Source organism: Chinchilla lanigera, unplaced genomic scaffold, assembly GCF_000276665.1.
Source record: "Chinchilla lanigera isolate Chin_1 unplaced genomic scaffold, ChiLan1.0 scaffold00105, whole genome shotgun sequence".
Classification (NCBI taxonomy): domain Eukaryota; kingdom Metazoa; phylum Chordata; class Mammalia; order Rodentia; family Chinchillidae; genus Chinchilla; species Chinchilla lanigera.
The window spans coordinates 4,395,741-4,409,160 of record NW_004955506.1 but is presented as its reverse complement, the minus strand read 5'-3'; the positions used below and the strand labels follow the sequence as shown (position 1 = coordinate 4,409,160).

The following is a 13,420-nucleotide window of genomic DNA, read 5'->3' as shown; positions in this document are numbered from 1 at the left end:
TCAGATATGACCCAGCAAGATGTGGGCAGAGACTGGCATTTCTCTCTGCTTTTCTTTGGGGTATGGCCCAGGGCTCTCTGAAGCCACCTTGTCAGGCCCCTGCAGATCACATGAGGCCCACCCAGATAATCAGGGATATGGCCTCTTCTGGAACTCAGCAGGCACAACCTCAGCTTGCCCTTCCCACGTGATGTAACCCATTAGCCAGTTCAGAGGTGAGGATGTGGACAGCCCCTGCCAGTGAGCCCTAGGGCCCCGCTCAGAGGTGACTGCCGAGCTCAATCAGGCCTAATGTGCTCCAGACCGGCCCAACTCTTTCCTTCTGCTCCCTGGGGAGTGTGGGGCCTTTGGCTGTAGGGCTCTCTGAGCCCAGCCCCGGGAGCTGTGGCCTCAAGGTTATCTCCTCACTGCAGGCAGCCACCAGGAGTACCCCCAGGGCCCCAAGGTGAGGGGCCCAGGCCTAGGAGGCTGTGAAAGCTGAGCAGAGGCGCCACAAGGCCCACACCCTCAGAGGCATGAGACTCCTTCAGCTGCTCTGCTTGGCCACACTGGGTGAGCCCGTGGGGGAACTGTGGGGTGTCTACTGCCAAGGCCCCCAGGAGGTGGGTTTAGGGTGTGGAATGCAGGGAGCGCAGGAGAGGTAGGCCCCGGGCAGCGGGCTCCTCTGAAAGCCAGGATCTGGGCTTCAATCCTCTTACTGCCCGTGTGGCTGTCCCTCCTTTGTCGCTCTGGCCCACTGTTCACTCTGCAAAATGGGCTGAAGATCCCAAATGCCCTGGGGCTCCAAAGGGCTTCGTGAGCAACCGTGCTGATTGAGACCTGCGGCCTCACTACCAGGAGTCAGCCCATGCCTGCCCCCTTCCCTTCTCGCAGGAGGCTCTGGGCTGTCCGCAGCCTCCCCCTGACACCCCACCTCTCTTACAGCCGCCAGTTCTTCCAAAGGCCCGGCAGAAGGTGAGTGGCCCCACTTCCTGCAGGGACAAGGGCATCCAGCTGGGGACAGGAGGAGGTGGCAGGGGTGAGAATGGGGTGCTAGGGGGCAGCTGGACAATTCTAGATCCTGGCAGGATCCTGGGGGCATGGAAAAGGAAGACCAGGCTGAGGGGGCATCCCAGGGAGCCAGGGCAGGGATGACTGCTGAGGCTGGCTGGTTGGAGTGTGGGGGTGTCTTGGTCACTCTACCCCATGTCCTCATCTGGAGCACTAGCTCCTCCAGGTGCCTCACAGATCTGCCAAGTGTTGTAACCCAGAGAGAGCTGGGGAGTTTGGGTGACACCTTGGCCAGGAGGGAGGGGCCTGTAGAGCAGTCAAGATCCCCCAGGGTCCAGCATGGGAGGCAGCCTGAGGCATTGGGCCTCCCTGTTCCCTCCCTCCCCCCTCCCTCCCTCTCTCTCTCTCTCCCTCTCCACAAATCACACAGGTTGGTTCAGAGCCAGGGAGGAGGGGATACTAGGGAAGCCCCCTGACCCCGTGGCCTGGCCTACTCCCTCCTTCGAGCCAGCTCCATCTCTCTGGCTGCTCCCCACCCCCACTGTTATCCCTCACTGGCACCTCAAGCCCTTGTGTCTGCTGGGGTGAGTAGGCATTGGGTCACTTCCCCTCCTTGTTGTTCTTTTTGTTTTGTTTTTGGTACCAGGATTCAAACTCAGGACCTTCCATTTGCTAGGCAGACATTTGTGCCGCTGAGCTACATCCCCAGCCCCCACCTCCCTGTCTTGGTCCCTACCTTGCGTCACTGGGTCACCAGCACACAAAGCTCAGCATCCCCAGTTCTGCTTAAGGGTAGGTACCAGGTAGTGGTGACGCACGACTCACTTGAATGAAGCAGAAGCTAAACTACCATTTCCTCATTTGCTGTAAAAATAAGCACATTGTTAGTATTGCAGCTAAAAACAAGAAGCCAGCGGCCGAGACACAGGAAAGTACCTGGGGAGGGACGGCCCTGCCTCCCTTCCAGCTCAGACCCTGACTTCTCAGATTTTTACTGACCAAGTCCTGGTAACTAAACTCCTAAGAGACCGACTGACAAATGATGCGTTCATTTGTTCCAAATGTCCTTGAGCACCTGTTTGGTGGCAGCCACTCTTCCAGCCCTGGGGAGAAGGAGACAAAACCCTCGTTCTAGCGGGCCCAGTGGGCAGAGGAGTAGAAAAGTAAGCACCTTCTGCAGCAGGTCAGAGTTCACTTCGGATGAGAAGCAAGCCACGGGCGCTTCTGCAGGCTGCGGGTACTGTGCAGACGGGATGGGACAGGAGTACAGCCCTTGAAGAGACGGCAGCTGTTTGCCACACCTGCTGGAGCGCTGGCTAAATAAAGCCCAGCCTGCCAGGGTGCGTCCTGCAGCTGAGACTCTGCAGATGGGGATGTGAGGCTGAGGTTGGTCTGAAACAGGAATGAGCAGAGACCCAGGATACAGAAGTGACCAATGCGTGGTGTTTTGTTTTGTTTTTTTCAGTACTGGAAATAGAATTTAGGGCCTTTGCACTGAGCTACATCTCCAGGATTTTTAAATTTTGAGACAGGATCTCACTAAGCCTCTTAATTCCCCAGGCTGGTCGTGAGTTTACAACCCTCCAGCCTGTCTCCCGAAGTGCTGTGATCACAGCCCAGTGTTTCTCAGAGTGAGGGTCCCAGATGACCTAGGATCACTTGGGAGGGGCGTTTGGGAGTGTCCTGTCCCCCCCACACACACTGGGCTGTAGTGACCTCAGGACTTCACTCTGCCCCGGTCCTGGAGGCCAGAAGTCCAAAATCAAGGTGTCTGCTGGGGCTTTTTCCTTGCGGAGGTGAGGAGAAGCTCTTCCTGGCTCTCTCCCTCTGTCACATGGCAAGTCCTGGCCAGAGCGCTGCATCTCTATGCTGTTATGAGCCCCCCACTCACCCAGCACCGATGATCAGAGTTCAGTGAACCACCTGCTTGGTAACGACCCTTTCTCCTAACCAGGCCCATTTGGAAGTGTCGTGGTAACACCTTGGCCAGAATCTTTCTGGAGGGCACATTCATTTCTGAAGAGGTGCACTGCTCGCTCAAAATCAGACCCTGCTGCCCTACACTGGTCCAAGGAAGCACAGTCTCTAGAACTCGAATTTCCAGCCTCTGGTTATCCCAGAGACAGGAGACTGGGCCTCGGAACCACCTGGACACACACCACAGCCCGGGGCCTGGGTGGAGGTCCTCAAGAGCTTCCTGCTTCCTTTTGCTTTTTTTTCTTTCCCCTGCAGTGTAGGGGACCAAAACCAAGGCCTTGAGTGAGCACTGTGCCACTGAGGTATATCGCTGGCTTTTTTTTTTTTTTTTTTTTTTTAATGCAGGGTCTCACTAAATTGTCCAGGCTGACCTTGAGCTTGCAGTCCTTCTGTTTCAGTGTCTCTAGTAGCTGGGATTACAGGCGGGTATCACTGCTCTCAGATTATTATTACTATTATTACTATTATTATCTTGTTTGGTTTTTTTTGTTTTTTTTTTTGAGACAAGGTCTCTGGCTATGTAGTTCAGGCTGACCTTGAACTCTGTGTAGCTCCAGCTGTCCTTAAACTCAAAATAACCCTCCTGCCTCAGCCTCTTGAGTGCTGGAATAACAGGTGTGCACCGCCACACCACTGCTCTCAGTTTAGATCCATAAGCTAAAGAATCAAAAAGAAAAAAGATACAAGTCTCTTTAGGATAAAAAGTGAATGCTCTGGCTATCATGCTTGAGTTTGCGTGATAGCCCACACCACATTTTGATTTTACCTTCTTTTTCCTCTTTGTTCTGCCCAAGTTTGCTCTACAGAGTTAGTTTACCCATACCCCTTTACCCTGCACTTTTCAAACCAACTTTTTGGCACCATTAAAAAGAAAAAGTGAATGCTCTTCTGCTCTTGCAAACTGTACCTTGTAAAAGGCTCCTCTCTGTACACTTAGGCAAATCAGGTTTCTATTCACAGCCATTGAAATGGAAAGGAAGTTTTCTCTTTCTCTTTTATAAGTTAAGAACATTTCCCTTCGTGAAAGAAGCAAAAAAACAAGTGGAGCCATACTGTGGCCCAGGACCTCACAGCCCCAACAGGAGGCAGACTGGCCCCTGAAACCATCTTTGGACCTCAGGAGGAGGCCTCTTCTCCCCAAGGGGCTCACTGACAAAATCATTAGTAGAAGTCCACAAAACAATGCCCCAGAGAATGACTTCAACACTGCTATAGCTGTATTTTCTTCAAATCAAGATTTTGCATGAGGCCAGGTGTGGTGGCGCTTGCCTAGAATCCCAGCACTCAGGGGGCTGAGGCAGGAGGATCTTTGCAAGTTCAAGACCAGCCTGGGCTACAAAGTGAGCTCAAGACCAGCCTGAACTGCATAGCGAGACCCTGTCTCAAAAAGATAAAAAAAAAAAAAAATTTGCATGTGACTGTTTAAAACAAAGTATCCCCTCCAAAATGGGGGTTTTCATGAAACTATTAAAGAAGTAAAGCCAGGTGTGGTGGTGTAATACTGTAATCCTAGCAAATGGGAGGCTGAGGCAGGAGGATCACCATGAGTTCGAGACAAGCCTGGACTACAAAGTGAGACCCTGTTTCTAATAAATAGATAGATAGATAGATAGATAGATAGATAGATAGATAGATAGATAGATACAGATGAGGACGTGTTTGTTGACTTGGTGCCTGAGTGGCCCTGGGCCAGGAGGAGTCCTGCCCAGGGTGCCTGCTGTTTGATGTCCAGGGCCCTCTCAGTCCCATACTGTGATCTTTGGGGCTCATTCTCCTTTGAGAAGCTTTTGAGGGGCTGTCCTGCGCATTGCAGTGTGGATTTTTTGTTTGTTTGGTTGGTTTGCGTTTTTTGTTTGTTTGTTTACTTGCTTGTTTTGATTTGGTTTGGTGTTTTGAAACAGGATCTTCCTATGTAGCCCAGGCTGGCCCCAAACTCACAGCAATCCTCCTGCCTCAACCTCCCAAGTGCTGGGATTACAGGTGTGTGCCACTATGCCAGGCTGTATTTTATTTTAAGACACGGTCTCACCTAGTCCCTAAATTCCCCAGCCTGGGCTCAAACTTGTAATCTTGCTTCAGCCTCCCAGAGTGCTCGGATTGTACGGGTTTACCATCATGCCCAGGCACACTATTCTTAAGAAGAGCATAGATGCCCACTGGTAACAAACACACCCTTCTGTCCTCACCTGTCATTCAGAAAGTGACTTTGCTTAGTCCTGACTTCTGTCCTGGGGGGTCAGGAAGGGCAGCGTGAGGCCCAGTAGGAAGATCATAGGCTCTCTCTGCATCAAGGTCAACACCAGGGTCTGCCTACAAAACAGCAAAGTCGCTTGTAAAAGGATCCCTGGCTGGGAGAGGGCTCCCAGTCAGGCAGGAGAGAGCTTGGGGCACGCTGAGCATGCCAGCCTCCTGTAGCTATCTCACTACTCTTCAAAAGCCCTGCTTCCCTGGAGCTGCCCCTCTCTGCCCGTTCAGCCCCACGCGGCTGGGCTGTGACTCTGTCCTGAGAAGCTTCTCATGGGTCGGGGTCACACCCTCTGCCCCAGCCCCCTCCCTGTCCTCTGAAACCAGGTGTTCACTGCTCAGGTGCAGGGGCCTCGCTGTCGCCCCTGCGTCCCGGGTCCTGTGGTGGAGCTGGCATGACCGGGCCTTTGAGCTTGGAGGGAGGCCACAGCCCAGACTCAGAATGGACAGCTCTGTCCACGCTGCATGTGACCCATCCTGCAGGCTGCAGGTGGCAGCTCAGGTATCTGCAAGCATCCGGGTGAGCACCTGTGTCCCCTAAGGAGGTCTCAGAGCCAGAGAGGGCACCAGGCAGCCACTGCCATTGGATTTAAGAGAGTCATTCAGCTAACAAGTAGTACGTTTCTCAGGGCAGAGACCAGGGACGTGACAGGGGCCGCGGCGTGTGCCTGTCCCTTGCGGCTTACAGTGGGCAAGGCTGGTCATCCAGAGACAGATCCAGGGGTTTGGTCCTCTTCACCTGTGTCCCCACCTGCCTTGCAATGCTTTCCTGCCTGCCTGAGCACATACATTCTCTCGCTCCCCTTCCTCTCCTCCTTCTCCTTCTCCTTCCCGTCCTCCTCCTTCTTCCTCTTCTTTGTGCTGGCAATCGAACCTAGGGCTTTCCTACTGAGCTACATCCTCACCCTTTTAATTTTGAGTCAGGGTCTTGCTAAGTACTAAGTTGCCCAGGTTGGATCAAGCTTGCGATCCTCCTGCCTCAGCCTTACAGAGTTATACCATTATGCCCAACTCTCATGGTATCTTGTACTGGAATATTCTGGGCAAAAAATTCTTGAAGCAGGAAACAGGCTTTTCTCCATTTATTGGTCAGGTGAAATTCACACAACAAAAAATTATTTTTTTTTTTTTTGACAGAATTTCACTATGCAGTTCAAGTCAGCCTTAAAGTCACTTTATAGCCTAGGCTGGCCTTGAACTCATAGCAATCCTCCTGTCTCAGCCTCCTGAGTGTGGGAATTACAAAAATAAACCATTTTAAAGTGGTAACAGTGACTTTCAGTACATTCAGCTTGTTGGGCCAGCACCACGTCTACCTAGTTTCAAAACATTTTCATCCCCCTAAAAGGAAGCCCCATACCCACTGAACAATGGCTCCCCACTCTCTCCTCTGTGCCCCAAGCCACCAGTCTGCTTCCTGCCTCTGAATTTTCCTATTGTGGACCTGATACATAAATGGACTCATATAATCGTTTTTCTCTTAGTGGTCAGGCTTAGCATAAAGTTACGGATCATCTGTGTTGTAGCATGTGTAGGGATTTTTTATTTATTGTGGCGTGGTGGACTATACGTAGGACCTTTCACATCCCAAGTATGTGCTTTATCACTGTGTTATATCCCCAACCCATGTTACTCTTTTTTTTTTTGTCTTTTTGAAACAGGGTCTCGCTATGCAGTTCAGACTGGCCTTGAGCTCACTTTGTAGCCCAGGCTGGTCTCAAACTCTCAATGATCCTCCTGCCTCAGCCTCCTGAGTTCTGGGACGACAGGTGTGCACCACCACGCCCAGCCCATGTTACTCTTTAAAAGTAAATAATATTCTTTGCATGGCTCTACCACATGGGTGTTTGGTTTGGTTTCAGTACTGGGTATTAAACCTAGGGTCTTTGCACTGAGCTATATCCCCAGACGTTTTGTTGTTTACTTTGAGCCAGGGTCTCACTATATCACCAGGCTAGGTTCCGATTTCAGTCCTGATGCCTCATCCTCCTGGAGTGCTGGGTGTACAGGTGTGGGCCACCACACCTGGCTTCCACATGCTGTTTATCCATTCAGCTGTTGATGCGGACTCAGGCTGTCTCTACCTCTCGTTCCGGTACCTCGCACCTGGAGACATGTGCTCACTTGTATCTGTGAGAGCCAGCTCCAGCTTTCCTGCTGCGTGTCTAGCAGTGGAATTGCTGAGTCTTGTGGGAATTCTTCGTTTCACTTTGAGGAACTGCTAAACCACGCATTTTCTTAAGGTGCTTGATTAATCGTGGTTTCTTTCTTCCTGTCCCATCTGTTTCACCCCCTAGAAATCTCCATTGCCTACAAAGTCCTGGAGGTTTACCCCCAAAGTCGCCGAGTTCTTCTAACGTGCCAAGCACCCCCGGCACCTCCGCCCATCACCTACTCCCTCTTCGCCAGCCAGGGCATCCAGGTGGCCAGGAAGGTGGTGTGGACTCACCAGCCCGCCTCCTTCAGCATCAACGTCACGCTCAAGTCCAGCCCAGACTTGCTCACATACTCCTGCCAGGCGTCCTCCCTCTCCGGCCCGCGCTGGAGCAGCACCCGGCTGCAGATGTACTGGGAGCTGTGGGCCAGTGAGTGTTGCACCAGGAGCCCGGGGCGCAACTGTGGGTACTAAGAGGGGTCAGCAAGGGCCAGGGTAGAGGTGAGGTTGAAGGCCAAGCTGCTCGCCCGCAGGCTGCAGTCAGTACTGTGGGGCCAGGCACCACAGGGGCCAGACCCCCACGACACAATCTCCTAATCTCCTGGCGGAGCTGGAGGCCAGAGAGAGGCCGGAAGGTGGAGGGCAGAGGCAGGGGGGCTGCACTTGGAGCTGATAGGCCGGGTGCCCTTCTCCAGTTATTTCAGTAGAGTCGAGGCTGTGGATGCTGAAGCTCTAGCGGCCCAGGAAGTTGCCCCACACTAACGCTGGCTTCAAATCCCACTCTGTCCCTACAAATCCACCTTCCCCACTTCTGTTCCAATCTGCACACGTGTCCTAGGTGGGAACAGAAGCGCTGCCTGGCCTATGTTGGGACCAGGACTCCTGTCCATTCTTTGCCCACATCCTGATTACACCAACAAGGAGAGGCACCCTGAGGGGGAGGTGCCCAGGCCTGGGGCCCAGAGGAGGAGGGTTCAGAGCCCCCCATGGGCTGGTGTGGGGTACAGGGTGAGTCACTCAACCTCAAGGCCTGGGCTGCTTGCTTCTGCAAAGATTATCATAGGGCCCTAAAGTCAGCCATGGTGGCTGTGCATGTAACCCCAACACTTGGGAGGCTGAGGCAGGAGGATCATGAGTTAGAGGCCAGCCTGGGCTATAAAGTCAAGACCCTGTCTCAATAAGCAAGGAAAGAGGGGCTAGGGATTTAGCTCAGCGGCAAAGCGCCTGCCTGGCAAGCGCAAGTTCGTGAGTTCGGTTCCTGGTACCAGAGAAAAACCAAAAACAAACAAACAAACAAATAAGCAAGGAAAGAAAGAAAGAAAGTAAGCAAGGTCATTCCTGAGGGTGTAGAAGGGATTAAATGAGGAACACTTAGTATTTAATAGATGGCAGGGTTGGGCACTGTCCTTGCCAGGCAAGAGCTCTACCACTGAGCTACAGCTCCTCTCCTAGTCTGTTGATTTTTGTTGTTGTTGTTGTTTTTCCAGTACTGGGAATCGAACTCACGACATCGCGCTTGCCAGGCAGGAGCTGTGCCGCTGAGCTAAATCCCCAGCCCCTAGTTTGTTGATCTTAATGGACTTTAATTTTCATTCTAGAATCAGACAACACTTCATTCCATAAAACAGGATGAGTATCTGGTGAGCTGAGCAGAAGCTGGCCTTTTCCCTTCCCCTTTATCGTGCAGAGGATGGAACCGGGGCCTTGTGTGTGTTAAGTACGTGCTCTGCCCTTGAGCTGCACCTCCGGCCCTCAGAGCTTGGTTTTCTAGACAGAGAAAGGCTGCAGAAAGCAAGGGGAAAGGACAAAGGTGAACTGGTCATTTCAAAGTTATTTTTCTTGGAGAAATTATGGAAGAGCTAAAGGGCCAAATGTCATGTATTTTTGTTGGGGGGCAGTACCTGGAATCAAACTCAGGACCTTGCACTTGCCAGGGAGGCGCTTGTGTCATTGAGCTATGTCCCTGGCCCTTCTTGGAAAAATTAGGGACAGAATTTGAAACTGGCTGATGGAGGCTGGAGGTCTGGGGGTCTGAGTGGTAGAGTGTTTGTCTAGCATTGCCCTAAGGTTGGGAATTTGTATCCCCAGCACTGAAGAGAAAAAAAAAAAAAAAAGAAAAGAAGAGAAGACCTGATGGATTCATACTCTATTGCTTTAGGTCACCTTTTTTGGCTAAGGATTAGTGTAGAAAGAGTATCACTAACATGTCAGTTGGAATCAGCCTGTTTGGAAAACTTGGCTGTTTTCTCTTGAATCCTGATTTCTCAAGTTAGACAAACAGCTTTGTTTCGGCGTGGTGACCTGGAACTTCAATATGCGTGACTCCATTTTTATTTTTTAGCCTGGAAGTTCAGAAGCTTAGCCTGAAATGATATCCTCCTATAATTTTAAAATTACAGGTGCCAGGTAAATTTTACATAAATTTTACATTTTGCAATTCAAAAAATTATTCATTGTTAGAGCCAAGTGTGGTGATGCATGCTTGTAATCCCAGCACTCAGGAGGCTGAGGCAGGAGGCTCACTGCGAGTTCGAGGCCAGTGTGGGCTACATAGTGACTTCAAGGCCAGCCAGAACTACATAGTGAAGCCCTGTCCCAAAAAACAAAAACAAATATATTAATTGTTTATCTGAAATTCAAGTTTAACTGGGTGCCTTGTATTTTTATTTGTTAAGTCTGACAACTGGAATATACCACACAAAAGCAAAACCAAAAATGAAATTTTACAGTGCCCACTGGAAGTAGGCTAGAGGGCCTGGCACACAGTAGGGACACTCTGGCCAGCCGCCGGGAGGTGACAGAACCACACTTCCAGGTTCATTAAGCATCTTGTACTGGGAATTTCCCAGGGAGGAGGTTAAAATCTCTCAGCCATGCCTGTGCTACTGTCTCTCACCCTGCCAGAGCCAGTGTCCCAGCTGCAGGCTAATGTCACCGTGCACAGTGGAGGATCAGGTCCCAGGGCAGAGATGTCCTGCTGGGCACCCTCGGGCAGCCCACCCATCACCTACCGCCTGGTCAGCAAGGATGGGCAGGTCCACAAGCAGAAGAGGCCACCCCATGGGCAGCCCGCCAACTTCTCCTTCCCGCTGCCCCCCATGCCGGGCTGGTTCCAGTGCCAGGCTGAAAACAGCGTCGGTGTCCAGAGCAGCGCCCTCACACTGGTGCCCCCAGGTGAGAGGGCCAGTCGGTGTCCTGAGGGGCAGCTGGCACTGCTGGGCTGGGAGGGGGCCGTGCCAAGTGTCCAGGAGGCCACTGCCCAGGGCAGGGAAGGGCCCCAGCAAGCAGCCTAGCCTCCCCGGCCCCTGCAAAGGAAGCCCAGCCTGGCCACCTCTGCTGCCCACACAGGGGAGCTGCCCCAGGGACCCGCACGCGTGCTGGCCAGCAGCCTCGTCTCCATCGCAGTTATGGCCTCCGGGATGCTGGGCCGGACCAGGTAAGCAGTGGGTGCCTGGTGTCAAGCAGGGCGACTGGCGTGTGGGGCAGGGCTGCCACCTGGGCTGGAAAGGCACCACAGCCACAACTCAAGGACGTTTCCCAAGCCAGGCATAGTGGCGCATGCCCGTGACGCCAGCACTCAGGAGCTGAGGCCAGAGGATTGCTGAGAGCTGGGTACATAGTTCAAGGCCTGCCTGAACTATGTGAGACCTGAGAACTACACAGTGAGACCCTGTCTCAAAGAAAAAACACATTTACTAAGAGCCTCTCAGGCTGAGGGCCACCCCGGCATGCGCATTCCTTGCACACCTGAACCTGAACAGTGCTTGCAGCCGCCTGCCATGGTGTCGGGAGACCTGGGGCGGGCGCTTTCCTCCCTTCTATTGAGGCCTGGTGAGGCCGCCTGGCGATCACGGTGGGCCTGGACCTTCTGTCCTCCCGCAGTCGCACTGTCAGCCTTTCCCAGGTGGTGGCAAGAGGCAGGATCCCCTCTCCAAGGCCACCACCTCCTTGACACGTACAGTGACAGTGTCGTTGTGCTGTGTGACCTCAGGAAGGGCTGGCCTTAGGTAGTGGCCGCTCCCGCCCCCTCCGGCTTCTGCTCTTGGCACCTGTCTCTCCTGGGGCTCTCCGCCTCCAGCTCCATCCTTTGCAGAGGCCAGACTCAAAGGCGACCTTGTCACCTATCTAGGCCTCGTGTTTCCTTCTGTAAAATGGGGCACGGAGACCTGTTTCCCTCTGAGCATGTGGCAGAGGCCAGCGCTTGCCCCCTTCCTTAGGTGGGGTGCCACCTCTGCCTCCTTGGGCTGTGCATGCTCCCTGCCCCATCCCCTGCAAAGGCTGCGGGAGAGGGTGGCTGAGGGGACCCCAGCACCTACTCCTTTGCCGTCCATTGTGGTCCAGGTTGTGAGCGGAATCTGCCCTAGCCCTGGCCTTGCCCTTGCGCCCTACGGAAGGAACCTCCTCTGGGATGAAGAGGAGCCTCAGGCGGGAGACAAGGGGAGACACGGTCTGAGAACACAGCAGCCGGCGTGTGGGACTCGGGAGGCTGTGAAGACGTGGGTGGTAGCCTTGTCCTGTGTGTAGGACTCACGCTAACCTAGGAGATTTTATTTTTTTATATGTATTTTTTTGGCACTCAGAATCGAACCCAGGACCTTGCGCTTGCCAGGTAAGCGCTGTTCCGCGGAGCTACATCCCTGGCCCAGGAGTAGCTTTTAGCTGCAGTTGCCACAAAAACAAAAAATTAGGTAACTGAGATAAGGGACAAGTTCGTCTGCTGCACTGCAGGAACCTTTTTTTGTGTGTATCTAATAACAGCAAGTTGTATACCTTAAACACACACAATAACATTTATTTTTAGCTGGGTGTGGTGGTGTTTCTCTGTAATCCCAGCACTAGGGAGGCTGAGGCAGGAGGATGATCACAAATTCAAGGCTAGTCTGGGCCATCTAGTAAGGCCCTGTCCCCAAAACACACAAAAAAACAAGAAAGAAGGAGAAAGAGAAGGGGGAGGAAAAAAGAAAAAAAAAAAAAGGGCAGGGCAAGCAGAGGGATGGAAGAATAAAATATTGGGGATTTGGGGCTGGGGATTTAGCTCAGCAGCACAGCGCCTGCCTGGCAAGTGCAAGGTCATGAGTTTGGTTCCCCGTACTGGGAAAAAAAAAAACAAAAAACAACAACAAAAACAAAAATAAAATAAAATAATAAAAAAAAATTGAAAAATTAATCTATTTTTATTTTTTGTTTCTTTCAGATAGGGTATCACGTCCTATGTATCAGCCTGGTCTTGAACTCATGGCAATCCTCCTGCTTGAGCCCTTTGAGCTCTGGGATTCCAGATGGGATTCCAGATATGTGCCACCACACTCCACAAAATACTGCATTTAATGACAAAAAAAGAAGGGTGAGGCAGGAGGATCAAAGTTTTCACTTTTTGGAGCCCAGCCTGGGCAACTTACTGAGATCCTGTCTGAAAAATAAAAAATAGAAAAGAGGTGTAGATGAAGTCCAGTGCAAAGGCCCCTGGTTCAGCGCTCAGCATGGATCCCCAAAATCTCTAGCACAGAAAACAAAAACAAAACCTAATCAACCAAACAACAGGAAAGAAGGGCGGGGTGGCAGGGTGATGGTGCGGGCCTGTAATCCTGGCTTTCAGGACACCTAGGCTGCAGTATCTTGAGTTCGAAGCCAGCCTGGACTACATAGTGAGATGGTATCTCAAATGCACTGCACAGCCGCCCGTGCCCCGCCAAAAAAGAGAAAAGAAAAAGGCTTGTGGGTTCCTGCGGAATCCTGCTCACGCTCAAGTCAGCAGCTCCTCTCTTGGGGGCAGGGTGTGGCCCTGAGGGACACCCTTCCCCGGCCACCCTCACCTGGCAGGATCAGCCTTCCCGGGCCCTGAGGCTCTGGGCCTTTGTAGGGTTCGGGGAGAGGAAGCTGAACTGGGTGGAACTCTGTGCCCTGGGGGCCTGTTTCACTGCCTTAGTACTTGCGAGACTGCAGCCACTCACCCTTCGAGGCCTGGGACGCCCCCCCACTCCGCCCAAGAATGGGAAAGTGGTGGTGGTGGGCCCTCGACCCCACTACAGGCTTAGCTCAAATGGGAAGGAAGAG

At 52.5% G+C, this 13,420-nt stretch overlaps 1 protein-coding gene across 1 annotated transcript; it reads left to right on the top strand.

Moving 5' to 3' along the window:
• Positions 1-515: 515 nt before the first annotated feature.
• LOC102026773 (chromosome unknown open reading frame, human C17orf99) lies at positions 516-11,940 on the top strand. Its single transcript, XM_013505961.1, has 7 exons — positions 516-602; positions 874-954; positions 7,267-7,306; positions 7,509-7,796; positions 10,271-10,540; positions 10,715-10,802; positions 11,708-11,940. Exons 1-7 carry the CDS (start codon positions 516-518, stop codon positions 11,712-11,714), a joined length of 861 nt encoding a protein of 286 aa, XP_013361415.1. The 3' UTR covers positions 11,715-11,940.
• Positions 11,941-13,420: the final 1,480 nt, after the last annotated feature.

Bases quoted from the DNA above. Each gene is read 5' to 3' on its own strand.
- LOC102026773 (XM_013505961.1), top strand. From the start codon at position 516: ATGAGACTCCTTCAGCTGCTCTGCTTGGCCACACTGGGTGAGCCCGTG. The intron at 7,307-7,508 runs GTACCTCGCACC...TTCACCCCCTAG, and splicing joins TGTCTCTACCTCTCGTTCCG to AAATCTCCATTGCCTACAAA. The intron at 10,541-10,714 runs GTGAGAGGGCCA...CTGCCCACACAG, and splicing joins CCTCACACTGGTGCCCCCAG to GGGAGCTGCCCCAGGGACCC.